Source organism: Pezoporus wallicus, unplaced genomic scaffold (assembly GCF_028554395.1).
Source record: "Pezoporus wallicus isolate ANWC-B61680 ecotype Strahan unplaced genomic scaffold, APGP_CSIRO_Pwel_v1 contig_15, whole genome shotgun sequence".
Lineage (NCBI taxonomy): Eukaryota > Metazoa > Chordata > Aves > Psittaciformes > Psittacidae > Pezoporus > Pezoporus wallicus.
In genome coordinates, this window is record NW_026642870.1 from 13780 (window position 1) to 33244 (window position 19465).

Sequence of the window (19465 nt, forward strand, 5' to 3'; positions counted from 1 at the left end):
CTGGAAACAAAAAGGAAAGGCCCTATTCCTGCTAGCCATAAGACTTTGTGTTGCAAATCTTGGTGATTTACACGCTAAGCAGAATCATACCATATCAGTATTAAAATGGGAGGCCCTCTAAAGAACATCTAGGAGACTGTGCTGTTTCAAGGCTAAACAATATTGTAATGTGATCATCTGAATCATTTGTACCTGAAACTGCTCAGTTTGTTCTCCCAGATCATCCAGGTTAATGTAAAATGGTTCATTGTCCACACACAGCACTCCCTCCATCCACTGTTGTACCTCTGCAGGCACAGCAGCCTCCTCTCTGTGTTGTGGTTGTTCTCTGGGAGGTGGAGACAGACCTATTGTTTTTCATGAAACATAAATTGTAAAAGTTTAACACTATTGTATTGTGTTCTGACTACTGTTAAAATATTTAACTTTGTAATTAAAAGGTTCATGTTGTTAAAAGTCTAAATAAAAGTATCTAAAGTTTTGCTTGTAATAGGATGCACCGTGTCGTTAATGAGCTGGGGAAGGGGACGCTGCACAAAGCAAACACCATCCCTGTATTATGGAGGTTACAGTTTGGCCAGCGTGGAACTGGGAAGAGAGGGGAGGTGGGGGGCATCAGCGGGAATGGGCAAACAGTGCCCTGCATGATGTGTGCTGCTGCTGAGGGGTGGGCAGGAGCAGCGCGGGGTCGCACTGACCGTGAGCACTCCTGAACCAGTGTGCCTGCACTGCATAAAGCTCTCGCCTGTGCTTGCACAGAAACGGGGCTGTAAACTAAAGCAGTCCTAACAACCGGCGCTAGAGAGGGCGCACTTCTGGAGGTGCAGTAGCACACAGAACACATCTCTGCTGCAGGTGTTTAAACTGGCAAGGTGAAAACCGAAACTACCGGTGTTCATGCAGCCACCTACAGGCTTACCTGAAGTGGCGCTGACATTTCATTAAGAACCATTCTTCTCTCTGAACACCTCAGTTAAAACCTCAGTGTGATACTGGAGGAGCTACACTCGTTTCACAGGAGATGCACAACCCAGTCATAGCAAATTACTGCCACGGGACCTAGTAGAAATTATCAATTTCAGTGTCAAAACTACCTTTTGCAAAGCAAAATCCTTCATTATTGCAGCTGAATAAACTGCTCTTCAGGTTGTGGAATGCCACTGTGCATGCTGGTCAACAGTCACCCTCATCCCTACAGAGCCAAAGGCTGTCTAGATTCATCTGCTAAAACTGTAAACTGAGAAGAATGGAACAGAAAAGAGAATGTTTTAGCATAGCAAAATCAATGGAATGAGATGCTGATGTGTTGTTATAGCCATGACTCTCATTGTTTGAATTCTTCCAGCTTGTTTTTATCACTACAATGGAAGGGGAAAAAAATGGAAGGGGAAAGAAGACCACCACATTAAGGGAAATTCACTTATACTTTACCTTCTATTTGTCATCACTGATTTTACTTACACACACACACACACACACACACACCTTTTTTTATTAAATGAACAGAGTATATTTGAAAGTATTTTTCTTGTTTGAAAAACCAATACAATCAGCAGAAGGAAATGAGGGGAAACTACAAAAATGAATAGACAAAGTGCTCAAAGGCAGAAAACGAGCACTTTTCTACCTACAAATCCTATTCTAGTAACTGTATGTGCTACAGTATTAAGTAAAACAGTTCAGAAATGAGTTGATGATTAAACTGAAGCTGGCTGAAGTTTCTCAATCTAAATTCTGTCTAAAACCCACATTTGTACCATGTTCTTTCTTGTAGCTTCAGAAGAGGAGGACCCTCAAGACATGAGGGCCGGGGACCCAGGGGGAGAGATGGCTTTCCTGGACCTGAAGATTTTGGGCCAGATGACACTTTTGACTCTCCAGATGAAAACTCAAGAAGAGGGGACCATGGTGTTCAGGGGTGAGGTCGTGGTGCTCTGAGAGGTGAGTGGAACATTCTTCCATACTGAAATGCAAGGATAAGGAAGCAAAGACACTTCCTGGGCAAATTACAGTATTGTCATGAATCCAACATCTCCTGTCCACTGCATCTCTTCCTGCGCAGGAGGCCGGAAGGGTTTACTTCCTACTCCAGATGAATTACCACACTTTGAAGGAGGGCGGAAACCAGAATCCTGGAATGGAAACAGCGAACCAGGTAAAAACTGGAGAGGTTTGTTTCAGGTAACTGTAGACTTCTACAATATCACCAATTACCAAAATAGTTTTTAAAATCACCTCTTCTTCCTGTACCGGATATGTTTTTTATCACTGTTTTACTATAAGACAACCAAGACATAGTTCTAAGAACACCATGACTATCACTGTTCTAATTTACTGAAGTGGTTGCTGACTGTATCAGCTATAAATGCCCTTAATTCCCAAGGAATTGTCTGATTGCCATCCGTCTTCTGGACTGTAATGGAGACACTAAATCTATGTAAGAAAAATGTTACAGAGGGGGGAGAAGGCAGAAAATTACAGGTCTCAGCTATGCTTGGTCTGCAAATGAGTATCCCATAGTTCCTTCCGCAAAGGAACTAGCTAAATATATGGTATGGCTGAGAAGAGGCATTGCTTAGACTCGAACACCAGTAACTGACTGTGCTTCTTTTTTAGGATGAGGAAGTTCGCAGAGAGCGTCAAAATCTGGGAGATCCAGTTCTTTAGATGGAGACCATCACGACGGATTCCACAGAGTTGAAGCTTTCGGTGGAAGCCCTGCAGGACGCAATAACCCTTCTCGAGGAGGGAGGAGTGGAAGTAAGTGGGGAATAGGACATAACATGAACTCTGCTCAATCAAGAAGAGGATCATCCAGGGGTGGTGGAAGGGGCCGATAGAAGAGTCTTTGACTGGGTCACACTCAGTCCTGCCTGGACAATATTTAAATGGATTGCTACTCTGGACTCATAAAGTAACCTGCAACAAACCTGGATTCTTTAACTGGGATAACTGAATGTGCATTAGCTTCTAATAAGACAGGGGTCTTTTCCTAGATCAGTCAACTTCTGCTAGCTGCAGTGCTGTAGCTGGCTTCCTGTTTTGTCCTCTCCACCCTTGTTTTCCTCACCTTCTTTTACCTGCTTGGTTTTGTGAAGAGCTGGATTTTTTTTAAGTGATATGAGGCATGGAGCACCTCCACAGACTCCAGTCTACCTCCAGATGAAACCTGTTCCTATGTGTACAGTTTGTCAGAAGAGTTACATTGGTTTTGTATGAATATAGAACATAATTTGCACAAAAAAATAACATAAAGTCAACCCAGCGTGTGATTCTTTACTCACCTATCACTATAAAGAGGGCTGTCTTTAGGCAGACTTGTGTATCAGATGGAGCAACAGAACTGCCTCCTGAAACCTCAGCTGTCTGAAATACTCATAGCTGCATGATTCCTAGGTTTTTTGTTTATGATGCACAGAGAGCTTTCATTTTCACCTTTAGCCACAGCTGTCTACTGATTACAAGTGGTGCTGACATTAACATTCCAAACCACTGGAAACCACTGCTGCTTGCTAGTCTGCCATCCTGAAAGAGAAAAACGTGGAACACTGCTTAGAAAAAGCTGTCATAGACATAGTGTGAGTTACATCCTGGACTACCAGCAAGACAGACATCATGACAGACGTTGTCATTCTGTGCTTCAGCTGGGCAAGTCAAATATCTTTGTTCAAAACAGCATTTCGTTATAGAAACTGAGGAAGAAAGTTTAGCAGATTGATTAATATGGATGCACACGCTTTACAATGGCTGTAGGAGGCATTGCTTAAAGATAGCTGGTTTCAGTAGGGTCTGGTATGTTCAAATGCTCGAGTGCAAACCTCAACAGCTGATCGCTTTCTGATTGCTTTTTAAGTATAGTTCAAGACCAGGTTGGACAAGGCCTTGGGTGATATGGTTTAGTGTGAGGTGTCTCTGCCCATGGCAGGGGGGTTGGAACTAGATGATCTTTCCAACCCTAACTGTTCTATGATTCTATGATTCTATGATAGTTTTCTTTAGGATATAGCTTCCCAGTTTTATGAGCAGAGGGAAATGATGATTTCACAATAAAGCTGTTTACACCCATGAATTTGTTTCCCCATAAATCATTCATATTAATCATCTCCAGTCACCAAGTTATCAAAAGGCTCCTTTAATACCTAAAGCCTCAATGAAAATTTCACCACAGAAGTACGTATTCTAAAGCCAGGAAGGTCCCACATTAAAAGCATGGGATATAATGTATAATGAACAGTACTACCAGGCATCCATCCCCCCTGCCCTGACTTTTATGTTTTAATATTCAGGATAATATGGTGGTGTACTTCTATAGCTGTCAAGGCTACTGCAACAACACAGTGAAACACGGCAGCTATTTTATCTGACGTCTCAGTCAGATTTACCAAAGACCTGATGACCTATCTTATAGGAAGAGATCAAAACACGGGTTAACACTTATCTGCTCTTCTTTTGGTTCAGTCAGTCACAGATAGCATTTTCTTTCTTAGTTTTGTAGGGTATAAAATCGCATTTGAAAGTTACAATATTTAACTGATCATTAGCCTATAAAATCCTTGTCACAGGGCTCTAGAGACAGAACGATTTTAAAGCAATTAACTGGGAAACAGCTGAGATGCACCTGACACAACAGTTTCTCCTCTAAGGACTAAAAAAGTAATTGCTTTTTACCTGTACTTGAAGAAAGGCTTTGGTCACTTTTGGTATACATTAGTGAATTAAGATCTATTCTGAAGTCTTAATGATAAATATCAGTATTTTGATAGCAAAGGGGAAAGCTTTCCCTGTCTTTTTCTCTGAAACTTACTTTTAATAGTTAGAATGTGATTTAGAGGATGAGCTTTAGTCCTTTGTTAAACCACAGTCTTATACCAAAATGAGAAAGCACGCAACAGCAAACCCAGCTGTTTCTATCTAGACAAAAGCGAATATGCTTGGTTTTCCTCTGATGTTCCATTAAACCAAAATAAGAATGCCTAATTCAATTCTTCACCCTGGTTTAAAAAAGTAATAAATAAAAACATCAAATGCTAATTTAACCTTTATGATTCTAAATGTTCACTGCAGGGCTAAAAAAATAAGACGGTTGGACAACAGGAAACAGCCAGCACAGTTTCCATCATCAGTCTGCAGCACTATCCGTAACAATGGTGAGTATTCAGCTGCCTCACAAGATGCAGATAAAGTTTGAAATCGCTGTTGGCCAGGAGCTGCCTGCCCCATTTGGGGGATCACTTTAGCACTGGTACATTGATACTGATAGTGGGAAATAAAGGGTTAACATTGTGCCTGCTTGCTTAAGCAGTCGCTGTGCTTGGCGAAGCAGAACCATAGGAGTCAAAGTTGCTAGAATGGTGAAGCGGAATTGTAAGAGTTACAGCTGCTAGGCAGAATTGTAGTAGATAAGATTCGTAACTTAACATTTAAGACATTCTTGTTTAAGTAGTATCTTTAGAAAGCAAAGGAACAAAAGATAGCCAGAATAACAAAATATGCAAGTTTCTCCTTTAAGATACATAAAACCGGCTTGTACCGAGCCTGAGGTTTGGATAGGAGCCAAAACCCTATTGAGTCTGCGTGAAAGCAAGAGGTTACTCGCAGTGATGAAGAGGAACTACAGGCCTTCATCCTCACGACCCCCTAACGACCACCACCAGGAGACACTGCACAGGCACACCAATGGGACGAATGCCAGAAAACTAATTATAATACTAGGTGGGAACAGGTTTTGCATATGTATTAGGCATGAAGCAATCTCATGTTTAGGTAATCATTATATGTAATATAAACGAACTGAGTGGCAAAGCAAAGGTATGCATGCCTTTGGAGGAACTATCCCCATGCATCTCAGCACTGAATAAAAGCATACCTACTTTATAACGCTAACGAGTTGTGGAGTCTATCCGTGTATCAATACATGTTAGAGAGCATAATACTCTCTAAGTGCTCAGGCCAAAGTTTAATGGTTGGCAAGCAGGGATTGGATAATAGAATGGTCTGGGTTGGAAGGGACCTTAAAGCTCACCCAGTTCCAACCCCCTGCTATGGCCATGGACACCTTCCACTAGAGCAGGTTGCTCCAAGCCCATCCAACCTGGCCTTGAACACTGTAAGGGATGGGGCAGCAACAGCTTCTCTGGGTACCCTGTTCCAGCGCCTCAGCACCCTCACAGGGAAGAGCTTCTGCCTAATGTCTAATCTCAGTCTCCTCTCTGGCAGGTTAAAGCCATTCCCCCTTGTCCTGTCGCTACAGGCCCTTGTCCAAAGTCCCTCTCCAGGTTTCCTGTAGCCCCTTTAGGCACTGGAGCTGCTCTAAGGTCTCCCCTTCAGGACCCTTCTCTTCTCCAGACTGAACCAGCCCAGCTCCCTCAGCCTGGCTCCAGAGCAGAGCTGCTCCAGCCCTCGCAGCATCTCCGTGGCCTCCTCTGGACTCACTCCAACAGCTCCACGTCCCTCTTGTGTTGTTGCCCACAGCTGGATCAGGACTGCAGGGGGTAGTCTCACCAGAGTGGGTACAGGGGGAGAATCCCCTCCCTCGACCGGCTGATCACGTTCTGGGAATGCAGCCCAGCACACGGATGTTTGCTGGGCTCAAGCGCACAGTACTCGCCCAGAGGACGCAGGAGATAAAGCAGCTGCCACACGCATCATGGCGGCCCCAACGCCACGCCCGCTATGACAGGGCAGAGGTGGGCGACCCTCTCGTCATGGCGGCCGGGGTAGGCCGTGAGCACTCCCATCCCGCCTGCCAGCAGCAGCAGCGCTGCCGGGCATGCCCCCACGGCACGGTGCCCACCGTGCGGAGCGGTCCCGGGGCAGCGGGGAGCCCCAGTTCGGAGGTGACCAAGCGGCTCCTCGGCCGAGCACCCAGCACAGCGCCCGCAAGATGGCGTCCGGCTGCCCCGGAAGAGCTTGGCGCGCTGGAGGCGCCCAACATGGCGTGGCGATGCTGGGCCCACGCCTGGGGCCCGCGGCCGCACAGGTACCCCCAGGCCGGGCCGGGGAGAGGAGCAGGGCGGGCGGTCGCGGCGGTACTGACGGTCTGCGTCTTTTCCCCCGCAGGCTGACGGTGCTGCTGGAGCAGCGGCAGGGCTTCCGCCGGGCGAGGCCGCGGTCCGAGGAGCCCCCAGCCGTCACCGCCGCCGAGGCGCGGCCAGGCCCGCCGGACCGCCGCCGCAGCCTCTGCCCGCCGCCGCCGCCGTCCCGCGCCGGCCGCCCCTCGGCACGCCGCCTCGTCAAGCCGTTTCTGTTCGCGGTGGGGGTAAGTGGCTCCTCCGTGCCGGGGGTGCCGTGTCCGGGGAGCGGGATCGGCAGGGTGCCCCGTGTGTCCGCGGTGCCTTCGTTCCCGTTAACGTGCGGGTGTTGCTCGGGGCTGGCATAACCTCGGGCGAAGCCACGGGATGGTGCATTCATTCAGACTTTATCGCCCAGTTCACAGGCTCTGCCTTCGGATCCGCCGCCATCTGGCAGTATGAGTCGCTCAAGTCGCGGGTCCAGAGCTATTTTGAGGAAGCCCGAGCAGACTGGTTCGATAAAATGCGGCCGCAGAAGAGGGGGGACTTCAGGAAGCAGGTACGCGGTACCTACAGGTACCTGGCCTTGGCGCACACGGGTGGGTTCCAGCCGCAGCACAGAACACGGCCCTCCGGTGTAGGCGCATCTGCGGCACCGTTTGTACAGCACATACAGATGGGGACAGACAGGACCAGTCACTTGGAGAAATAATAGGTTCTTGGCAAATTACAGGAGATACATTTCCTTACAGGAAAAACTGATAGAATTAGTTCTACAACACTGTAACCCACAGTACCACTACAGCAAGTATCCTGGAGAAAAATGCCATCTTAACCCTGAAATGCAGGGCGGAGAGGTCGGGAGTAATAGTTCGTATGTCCAAACTAGGTAGGCCTTTTACTTTTTTACTGTATAAAAGAATTATTCTGGGTCTGAGTATTCTCAAAAGTGAACACGAGTTCCCGAAGAGGACAGAGCTAAATTCTGAACTTTAAGCATAAGATCTGTTTTGAATGCTTTGGCTTCTGAAATGCATTTGTATTTTCAGCCTTTGCTTCACAAATGTGAGGGTTTAGAGGGCTTTTTTTCCTTTATGAAAGCTGACATTTACATGCAAACACTTTGGAGTTTGGGCATTAAGAACATCGTATATGCTGTGAGACTTGTTACAAATTTAGTTGACTCCTGAAAATATCAGTCGTTTAGTTTTGAATTAAGTGTATTTAAAACTAAAGAAAATATGCATGTGTTGGTTTTTTTTTTTTTTATGAGCATGACATTATATGTTAGGGAATATCACTTTGGTTAGTTCAGGTCATCTGCCTGGTTGTGTCCCTTCCCAGCCTATTGTGCATCCCCAGTCTATTCACTGCAGGGGCAGAATGAGAAATGGAAAAGGTTTTGATGCTGTGCAAACACTGTTAGCAAAAGGGAGAACATTAATGTGTTATCAGTACTATTTTGGTCAAAAATCTAAAACACAGCACTATGTATAAGCTGCTATAAAGAAAATGAACTTACACCCTAGCCAATCCTAGCACAGCATGCTTTGTTGTTCCATGTATATGTATCAACTGCAGGGGAGATTATGATTGCCACTTAAAATATCAAGAATTGTAAAACCTGAAGGGGAAGATGTGATTAGCTATCCAAAAAATAAATCAAAACTGCCCTGTTGTTAATAGGCTTAAATTCCCAATCCCCATCTTCAACTGGGAAGTCCTACTTCTAAAAGTTCAGGATCTCCCAAAGCTTCTAAGGGCATATATTTCTAGTATTTTAGAAAAAACATGTCTGTTCAGTGTTTTTAAACACGAGAACTTTGTAGGAAATATGGGAATCTCTATCCCAGGTGAGAGAATCAAACATAAAAATGCAATGAAATTGCTACTTTGATATCAAATAATGAATTGTTTCATACAGCATTATTTCCCACTGCCTCCAACCTACAGATAGTTTATATGACGTCCCCATCAATATGGTTGGAAGGTCATTGAGCTATCAATATTTGTCCAACAATGATTCTGAAAGCTGAGGAAGGGAAAGGGGGGTGAAACTTGTCTGTGGGCTGACTGCGCTCAAAATAAACTTTTTCAGGGGTTTTAAACTTGGAGGAGGGCTGGGTGAGCTGGACGCAAGGGGGAATGGATTCCACATCTTGTGAGCCATCTCTGCAAAAGTGACCCTGGCACAAAAGTGGGATCTCTCAAAGGTGGGTGGTATGATGTTAGTCAGCATTAGGGTGAGGCTTAGTCAAGGCAGGGTTTATGCTAACTTTGGCTAATCTGCTAAAGTAAGCATTATGGGCTAGATCCAAGTTGAGTACAAGCAGAGGTAAACCCATGGACTTGTGTAAAAGGATATAACCTCTTTCTTTTTGAAGAAACTCTTCAGCTACGACGAGTTGTTTTATGAGGAGGAGTATAGATGAGCAAGGAAATGCCAACTTGAAAAGCTGAACCAATCAGAAATAAAGTTTGAAACTGATTTACCTAACAGATTTCAAACAAATGCTTTCCATTCTTAACAAAGTAGAACCTTAATGACTGGTTTTGAAATGGCAAGTACTTCACAGTGGCACTGATGTACAATGGTTCCGTTTCAGGTTAACAGCTGGTGGAATAGCCTGACTGAGGGTCAGCGGACTGTGACAGGTTTGTGTTAGCTTACAGGTATTAGACATTCGCAGGAAGAGAAATGTGGCAAACAGGTACAGTATGTTAAAACAGGTGCCTTTCACACCATGTTTAAGTTGTTAGGCACAAAGCATGTGTAAACTTACACTTGCACACACACTATTTCTGCTGCACTTCCTTCACAAAACCTATTTTTTGTATGCATTAAAAAAATTCCTATGCATCAGTGTGAGAGTGTGGAGGATTATCTGGAATTCTCTGCTGGCAACATTTTTCTCAGGAAGTGTGAAAAACAGCAGATGTTTCTAAAAGGAAAAGATGTATATATTCCACTGATATGTGGAAATAAAATTCCATAATAGTTGCTTCTTTTTTGCAGCATGATACATGTAAAATAACAAAAAACCACCTTGTGAGCTTTCCTTTGGTTATGATGTAGTTTTGATTGGTTAGCCTAACAGCACTTGAAATCCCCAAGGTAAATGTCATGTGTGGTGAGAAATTGACAAGAACTTGATTCAAAGCCGAATGAAGTAGCTGAGCCGTATCCATTGTTACATATTCTGCTAAGTATTTACTGTATTTACTTGTTAGCATAAGGTTACTTAAATGCTATTTCTGTGTCATTTACTTTTCTACAGAAACATTATAGAAAAAAAAATATTCAGCAAATTTACTAACTCTTTGCAAAGTTGACGCCCAGCCTAAGAACAGATCCCGTAAGTGCTGAATGTTTTGGGCAAAAATAATCTCAGGCCCTCAATTAGTAAGTGCTGTCACAAGTTTTGTATGATGCTTTGAAATGCTTTTCAACATGCAAGCCAGGATACAGATACAAATACTTACTGGGGCAGGGCTGGTGAAGATACCATTCTGCAGTCTCTAGAGTAGTTCTAGTTGATCTAACAAGCAATACAAATTTAAGTTGGTGGACCCTAACCCATTCAGATGCTTACCCTTGATTACTCTAGCAAGATTTGGCTTGCTATACTGAAATAGTTGACAGTACTGTAACGCCTTGGTTTAGCATGCAGGGAAAACATTTTGGTTCTAGGACTTACAGTTTTTCACAGTTCCTACAGTTTGTTGCAAGCTTCAAATATAATAATTATGTGACATTTACCATTATGTAAAAGCGTCATTATTATGTTCCCCTTTAATGTTTCTAGCAGTTACAAAACATTTTAAATACCTAAACACTTGGATAGACATAGAGAAGGCACTTTAACCAAGAAACAGTGAATTTGTATCATTATATTTCTAATAATTTACATTCTTATTTAAAATAAAGATCACAATAAATATCTGTGCAGTAAAAACTATCTGCCTTAGCAATGCCAACTCAACTTTTTATGCTTGATCTCTAAATAGCATCTTTACAATTCCCTTAAAACAGAGCTTCCCAAATCGGATGGGATATGTACTGCATGTTTCTATGGTTCCCCTAGTCTTTTCCCCTCCATGTGTGGTTAAATCTGCATCCTGCTGTGCATCAGATTAGCTGCTTATGTCCAAATGCCACCAGAGAGGCAAGAAATGGGACCTCTTAATCTGGCACTTGTTCCATGGGTTCTGTATTTGAAGTTGTAACTTGTGTGTCTTCAGTACAGATTTTCTGGACTGATGTATTCATTACACTGTATGTTTAAACAGTTGCCATTAAGTATCATATTTCTGAAAGACTTCCATTTGATAAATGTAGCTTTCAGAATTTGCCTTTGCCTTTTCTAAACTTTATAAAGTTAGAGAAGTGGATACCTCTTTAAATGGAATAGTGAAGAAAAAGTATGTTTCTTGTAAGTGTACTTTTGAATGCTTGCTTACAGTCAGCATTATGATGTATTACACTTTTATTATGCTTTTATACTTCCCCCCCCCTCTTAACAGGTATTATAGCTGCAAATGTCTTTGTATTCTGTTTATGGAGGCTGCCTGGTATGCGACGGTTTATGTTTACATACTTCACCTCAGATCCATCCTCCAGTAAGTGAATAGTAATTTGGGTGACTTTTCTACACTGTGATGTAATAGAACCTCCAATCATACTGCAGAAGCTTCAGCTGGTGCATGGCTTACTTGTAGCTCCACCACCCACAAGCCATCTCAGTCATTCCCAAACACATCATTCTGTTTACAGAGGACATGGTTTGAGGGGAAAAAAGAAGTAATAGATCTCATTTTTAACAACAAAGAAAACACTGGTGCTTTTCTAAATATTGTCAAAACTGTTGCCTGCTGTCTGGCCTTTTACTGCATTTAGTAGGATGCACCTCCTGCCTTTGTAAAGGTGAAGATAGGATACAGATACAGCACTTCTCCCAGTGATGTCAAGCTGTACAACAGAATGCAAATCATGCCACTCTTTGGGAAGGAGCAAAATAAATTGTACTATGCAATGCCATTCAAAAAACAGACTCAAATGTAACCCCCACACTCCTTTAATATTCTGTGGGATGCAGATAGAAGTCACCAGTCACATGCATGTGCACTTCCATCAATAGACAAGTGTTAGTCTGTACATCGTGTACAGAGTCCTTGTTTCAAAGCTGTGCTTTGAATCACATAATAACAAAACCCTAACAAACGTGCAGACTTGGGTTTCACTGTATGTGAAATATTTTTAACAGGTTAAGGAAAGTAAGTTAGTGGTATTTAATGTTGAACGATTAGTTGGTAGAGAACAGAATGAAAAGGATGAGACAAGTACGCATTAGGAGAGTACTTTCTGTTTACTTGTCCTCTTAATTTCTGCTGAAAAAGTGGAAACTCAGCTAATTCCCCCCAGACATCCCAAAGCTAAAAGCTGGTATCCAGAGCTGAGCATCAGTCACTCCAAACACTCCTATTTTAAATAATGCTGACCTTCAAACCTGTTAATTGGCACTTTTTGCACTTTCAAGGCTGCTGTTTCAGTGAGGAGAGCTAGTAGCTTGTTTTCAAAAGAAAACTAGCTTTTCTTTGAGTCCCTCTCTGTAGCAAAATAGATTTAGGTAGTTGCTCATAAAAGACATTAAAAATCTTTCACTATATACATATATAAAAATCTCTTCTTTCCAAAGCATAGGAGATGTGTCATAAGGTAAATGTTTTATATGAAACGTTCCCCAGTAAGTAAGAAAGACTTTCTACAGGAGCTGTTCGTACAGTTTGTACATCTCTGGGGTACATGTTGTCCCTTTCAAAGGTATTATGTGGAGTTTGAAATATTTTACATTTCTGGGTTTATTACATAGGATGTATTTGAGAATTCAAACCATTATTAGCCTGTAGTATGTCTTGATAAATTTTTGTTCTGTATGACATGTAAGTCGAAGCATATTAAAACCCTGACTTTCTTCTTGCATTGTTTTTTCTCTTGTAGGAGCCCTGTGTTCTCCCATGCTGCTTTCTACATTTAGTCACTTTTCTCTGTTCCACATGGCAGCAAATATGTATGTTTTATGGAGCTTTTCCAGCAGCATTGTCTCTCTTCTGGGATGCGAGCAGTTCCTTGCGGTATATCTTTCTGCTGGTAATGTTAAATAGATATATATTCACACCACTTTAAATATGTATTCATGCAACTGAAGTGTGTGCATGGTAATAGATGCATGATAGTTCGCTATTGTTCAGTCCCCCACATTGCTTTATATTAACTGTGCTACTTATCTGCTGTCATACAGAATTTTGATGGGTTTAGAATATTTAGCTTTAAAATACCATGAAAATGCAAGTAGCTGGTTTTAATTCATCCTTAGCTACCAAAATAAAATAGCTCAATACAGACTTATGAGAGTTTAGTGGGAAAAGATGACAGTTGATGTTTTAAAAACCAAAACAGCCACCACCACCAAACAAGGAATCCCACATCACCTACAGTAGCTTCTTTACAGAGGTGTTGGGATAATGTACTTTCTGATGCTTGTCTGTATTGCTGGCATTGTTTCCAACAGTAATTTTTCCTCTCTAGGAGTTATCTCCACTTTTGTCAGTTATGTTGCTAAAATGGCCACTGGAAGGTTTGAACCATCGCTTGGAGCTGTAAGTATCTCAGCATATGGGAGACCTTATAATGGTTTCTGAAGCCACTTTCAAAGCCTGCTGTACTCTTTAACCTGCTTAAAACCCAAGAATATATTTGGGATAATAGAAACTAGAGATGTTTACAAAAACCAAGTAACCAGGCAGTGATTCCTGTGCAAGAACATGCCAGTTCTTCAAATATGTTAACTCCTTTGCAGCAGGAGCCCAGAACTAATGTCACTTAATGCTTGTAAATGAGTACTTAACAGCAGGACCTCTTGTCACTGAACAGGTAGTCCAGTTTTATTATTTTATAAATATTGTTTCATTAATTGTGTATCAGTCTTCTCTAATTGAAAACAGAAAGAGACAACATAATCAGACAGTCAAAATCAGCGTGTGATGATAGTGGAAGCTGTTGGGCATGCCATGCAAAAAGGGCAGCACTCCTGCCAAAAGTCTCACAGAAATGAGGCAGGCTGAAGAGGTGGTGTAGTTGCCTTTTCTTTACAAGCATTAACTCAATATAAGTTTGAGGTGAACCTAGCTATTTGCCAAGCATTAAAGGCTTCTTAACTTACTTTACTAAATAATGTTGATAAAAGCCATAAGTTATAATCTTATTTTTCAATTGGAATGAAAAACAGGTGTTGAACTGTGCCAGAGTTAGAATTTTGGCAGTGCTGTCTATGTATTGTCCCTTTATCTTATGAATAAACTATATCTGGAGCAAGTTAACTTCCCATTAGTCTTACTGATCTGAACTTACTGAAATACATTGCATTACTTTACTGTATTCACAGCCTTCCCATTGAGATATTTCATGGATACAAAAAGCCCATGGTCAGTTTCATACAGACCAGGGAATTACTCATTTCATTGACAAAAGCTTTTTGTCCCTGTCCATCTGTTATTTTCCTTGTTTTGGTACAAGCTTCAGAATGATTCCCTTCATTCGAGATGTCTGTGTATGATTAATATGTGTTAAATTTCTAGGCTTTACTGGGAAAGAAGCACATTAACATAATTTGTTACCTTAAAAAATGGGCTGCATTTGAAAATAAAAGCCCAAGGGGAAACAGAAATTTTCCCTTATGTAACATCTCTGCTTACTGTCATGTATTTTAATGTATTTGCAGTCAGGAGCTATAATGACTGTCCTTGCAGCTGTATGTACAAAGATGCCAGAAGCAAAACTCGCCATCATATTTCTTCCGATGTTCACATTTACAGCAGGAAGCGTAAGTTCCTTTGAACTTTAAATCAATTCTGCTCTTAAAACCTTTTCCCTGTGTCTTCTCTATCTCCTCTGCACATGTGTCTGTCATTCGTGTTTCTAAGCTGTTAGATTGGTTTTCAAAGTGAATACAGGTCATGCAAGTCCTGGAGACTGAATTGTTGCAGCCTAGCACAATCATTGCAGAAGTGTGTAGTGGATTGAGAATTGCCCTAAATTCCATCCTCCATAGGTCTGTTTCAAATCTGATACTAAGAGGTGAAAGAATTAAGGAGGGACTTGGTTCACCTGTCTGAGGAGGTGTGCATACATATACGTACGCATTTTTACAGCAGCACTTTTTACAAGCTAATCCAATACTCCAATACTCCAATATGCTCTTTTTGAAGAAAAAAATATAAGGATGGGAAAAACAGAATGTCACTTCTCAAGGGAAAAAAACATTCCAATCCTGGAGGAATACCTGCCTCCTCATTTGGAAACCATCTTTTCCTAGAATGGTTTGGTACACTGTTGAGGCTTTTCTTCACGTGTAACACTAGGACTCGTTTGTTTCTTTAAGTTCTTTTAAGCACATCCACTGCCCCATTTAAGAAAAGCTGCTCATGTGTATCTTGAGCTGCTTTAATGAGTTAATCGTCTTTGATCCACTGCTTAAAGTTCTGCTGTTTTACTTAAAGCAGTTAAAGCTTTGTTGTTTCAAGATCATGCGATTTAGTGTTTTTGGGAAGTGAAGCTTACAGATTTAAACAAATGTTCTTAGATGTAGCCTTCCTGGTTTTCTTGCACTTCTGCTTGAGAGGACCTGGGATTTTTGCTGCTACCTTTTAATTGCATCTCTCCTTAAGAAGATGGCCAGGATAGAAATACTGGCAGAGCCATAGAGAACATTGCCATGAGGAAGTAATTACTGCAACAGTAAAACAAGAGCAGCATTGGCTGCTGCAGTGTAAATGTTGGAATGATTTTAGCCTTACTATATAATTGCATTTTGAAACCTTACGTACTAGGTTTAGATCCTCAGGCTACCTCACATGTACTGTAATTGGTTTTTAAAATAAACAAGCCAGTGTAGCAATAGAGCTGCTATTCTAAGACACACACTTAAGGAAAGAAATCCTGCTTAAAGTAACATCTCATCGTAACATTATATCTGTTGGTCTTTTTGGAATGAGGCACTTAGTAAAATTTTGTATAATTACAGTTATAGTGGTTTGTGTCTCCTGAGGATGCTTCACCATTGCGTATGCTCTTTCTGGACACAGAGTTTTTCAAAATCATCCTCATTTTCTACCTGCCAAGAGATTTGTCATTAGGAAAGTGTGATGACCAATTTATATTAGATGACAGGGATTCTGCCCCATATGTTCCGTCCACTGAAGGATTGTGTTTGGGAGATCAGATGCATATAAATCTAAGCTGTGTCAGAATTGGTGAATGAGAATGTTGCTATTACTTATTTTGTGGTATCTTTTATACTGTGCACTCTTTCAAGCAACTAAGTAACTTCTGACCTCAGTTTGGAATGTATGCATGGCTTTAGAAGTGAAGATTGGAAGAGACAGAGTATTTGAAAAGGGCACATTCCTACCCTGCACTGTTCTGTAGCCGCTCATGTCTGTATTTTGACAGGACAGTACAGCTAAGAACTGAGTCTGTTTTAAAACAATTTGGTTTAGGTTTTGTTGGGGGGGGGTGGGGGGGTGGGAAGAGGGGGAAAGTGATTTTTTACAGAAATTACTTTGATATAAAATTCATGGAATGTTTCTTGATCCCAAATTTTTGCTGTGCCAAATAGGAAACACTGTTAATCAGTGGCCATTTTATACTGTGGCTGATATGTCCATACCTTTGCAGGCACTGAAAGCCATAATCGCATTTGACTCTGCAGGACTTGCTCTAGGCTGGAGACTTTTTGACCATGCTGCACATCTTGGGGGAGCCCTCTTTGGGATGTAAGTCTGTTTACTAACTTCTGTTTGTTTCGTATTTAAGTTCATCCTAATTTTTTCTTCTTTACTTCCTCTTTTCTCTCTTTTTTTTTGAAGATTGTCTTAAGCAGCATTGAAGACAACTCACTGTTATCCTTGAGTGTTATAAAATAGTGTAGAAAATGCTGTCAGTCAGTGCTTAGAACTGAAAGAACTGACCTGAACTGACTTCGAATGACAGATTAGATGTCATATTGTCCTGTCACTGTAACTTGGCCTGGTTGCCTGTGTCCTGCTCTCCCCAGCACATTGAAGAGAGTCACAAGGCAGAAAAGATTCTCACAAAACACAGCATGGACAAATTAAAATAACTTCGAATTAAACAGCTGAAACAAATTTTGTCCAATTTTTTTTTTTTTCTTTAATTGCCAATTTAGAGCTCCAGAGTTGGTATAAGCTCAGGCCAAATTCCATTGAGCAGCCTCTACTGCTGTTGCTCAGTGTTGCTGCATTGTCTTTGTGTGGAGTCTTCCAAATTGGGAAGAATTATTAGAAACCAGTTTGTAGGAAACAGTTCTGCATTGTTCCATGTTTGAACTACGTTAGCTAATGAGTTTTTCCCTTCTGCCTAATTGCAGTGTTGTGTTAATTTGCACACTTGTAGTTAAGAGCATTTCTAAACATTTATATAGGCATTTTAAAAGCCTACCTGAGGTTTAACTAGGCCAGGCAAAGAACAGGTGGGGAACACTTCATTTTAGTCTGCAAACTGTTTTGCCTTTCTTTGCTATTGAGTTGTGCTGCAGTCACCTTTTCTCCCCTTCTCTGGCATCACAACTGCATCTGATGTTGTCTTGCTGATCCATAACTACTTTCTGCCATGTGATATATCAGCTTGCAGATTCACATATTAGGATAGCAGTTGCAGTAAAAGTTGTCTTGAGTCAACTAGGTGAGGAAGACAAGATATGTTCTACCTATATGTTCTACTCTGTGATCATTTTGGTTTCTTCATCCTAAATCAGGGCTTCTATTTAGCACGTATGTTGAATAGCCAAAGTATTTTCTATACATTGCCTCGCAGGCAACTGTCTGCTTTGGAAAGAAGATACATGATTTATAGGAATGGCCTGTTTACCCAGTACTGGCTGTTGGAAAAATGATATTCAAGACTCAGATGTGAAGTTAGGCTTGTGGGAGAACCTTCAACCTATTTCCATGCAGTTGCTTCCCCTCCCACCTCTCTTCTCCACCATAACCTCCCTTGCTGAATTACTTATGTTGCTATTCATATATCAAGATATATAATTCTCTATGAATATCAGTCAAGCTAAAACACTTGGATTAAATCCTCATTTAGGTGTTTATAGAAGAAAATGTTTTGAATGGAATGTGGCTGTTAATTACAGGGCAGTTATATTTACATGTGAAAAAAATTTACTTGGTGGTGTCAGTAAACCTTAGCACAAGCAACAGAGACTGTTTTAACAGTCTCTTAAGTAGAAATCATGAGAGCATGAAATTAAAGGCATGAAAACCAGCCATTCTCAGGACTGAGACAAGCAAGAACACAAAAGTTAATTATGAGGAGTCATGAGAACAAGTGGCTTACCTGCCACTGCCACTTTCCAAGAGTGGTATTCCTTCTGCCTTGGTTTTTCTTGTCTCCTATATTATCTAGGAGTAGAAATGCCTACAGGCATTTCAGTTACCTGATTTTAGTGATCAGCCTGTTCCTCAGATACAGAGAAAAGTTGCTGTTAGTTTTAACCAGTATTTTCTTTTTCTCAGGTGGTACGTGACTTATGGCCATGAGCTCATATGGAAGAACAGAGAACCACTGGTGAAAGCTTGGCATGAAATGAGGACAAAGAACACAGGAAAGGGAGGAGGTGGAAGATCTAACTGATTCCAATCCTAGAGATTCCTTGTGCCCAAGTGGTACATTACTTGAAGACATGGGATTTAATTGGTTTTCTGCTACTCCACATGAAGCCTCTAAGGAGCTGAAGTTTCTAATGTAAATTACAGTTACAGAAATGCATATCAATAGAAAATGAACTCTGACAAAGGCGGAACAATAAAGGTTTTTATCCTGTTGCTTTCTGAGGTAATAGTCTGTGTTACATTTTTTAAAGGAGAAATATATATTAAAAAAGGCTTTCCAATGAAGTGACCAAATGATCTGTCCACAAAGCTTCAATCTGGGGCACAACTGGTTAATACTTAGTAAAATTCACTTCCTTACCTATGAATCATGCATCCCCCTAATGTCCTCCAAACACTATGAGGTGTTTTCCTGGAAGGCATGCTTTAGGCAGCCTGGACTTAACAGAAGGGTAATGTGGTAAAGTCCAGTGGTCTTTATTATTGACAAGATTAACTGAGATAAGCCAATGGTCTCTATTAATTTTAAATGTGAAATACGTGAAGCAATACTGGATTGTTTGCCAAAGCTTACATACTGGTTAATGGTACAGCTTTATTCATTCTGTGATTCTATTTATCAGCTGCAGCTTATTCAACCTGGGGTTTCCATTTGTATCTGCTTCCAAGATGATGTCAAATCTTGTTAGAATTTACTACAGTCGTATCTTTTTCATAATTACATGCAGTGGAAGAATGTCTTATACTGTGGTTTTGAATGT

The 19465-nt window shown here is 41.4% G+C and overlaps 1 protein-coding gene and 1 long non-coding RNA gene across 3 annotated transcripts; one reads left to right on the top strand and one right to left on the bottom strand.

The window, feature by feature from the left end:
* Nucleotides 1–1510: 1510 nt before the first annotated feature.
* Nucleotides 1511–3824, bottom strand: LOC130611813 (uncharacterized). Its single transcript, XR_008975324.1, has 2 exons — nt 3285–3824; nt 1511–2132 (listed from the first exon to the last, which is right to left on the bottom strand). It is a non-coding gene; the product is annotated as an uncharacterized LOC130611813 (long non-coding RNA).
* A 2943-nt stretch (nt 3825–6767) lies between these two features.
* Nucleotides 6768–18926, top strand: PARL (presenilin associated rhomboid like). 2 transcript variants are annotated; one of them, XM_057432978.1, is made up of 10 exons: nt 6847–6979; nt 7060–7258; nt 7429–7569; nt 9617–9665; nt 11535–11630; nt 13009–13158; nt 13597–13667; nt 14789–14890; nt 16744–16841; nt 18609–18926. In XM_057432978.1, exons 1-10 carry the CDS (start codon nt 6933–6935, stop codon nt 18724–18726), a joined length of 1071 nt encoding a protein of 356 aa, XP_057288961.1. In that variant the 5' UTR covers nt 6847–6932; the 3' UTR covers nt 18727–18926. The 2 variants fall into 2 exon arrangements, with proteins under 2 accessions (XP_057288960.1, XP_057288961.1); XM_057432977.1 differs by having other exon boundaries at nt 6768–7258.
* Nucleotides 18927–19465: the final 539 nt, after the last annotated feature.

What these genes read in the sequence shown, in the direction of transcription:
- PARL (XM_057432977.1), top strand. Translation starts at nt 6,770, where the DNA reads ATGCCCCCACGGCACGGTGCCCACCGTGCGGAGCGGTCCCGGGGCAGC. An exon ending in CGTTTCTGTTCGCGGTGGGG is followed by an intron (nt 7,259 to 7,428) that starts GTAAGTGGCTCC and finishes TTTATCGCCCAG; the next exon opens with TTCACAGGCTCTGCCTTCGG. An exon ending in CACCTCAGATCCATCCTCCA is followed by an intron (nt 11,631 to 13,008) that starts GTAAGTGAATAG and finishes TTTCTCTTGTAG; the next exon opens with GAGCCCTGTGTTCTCCCATG.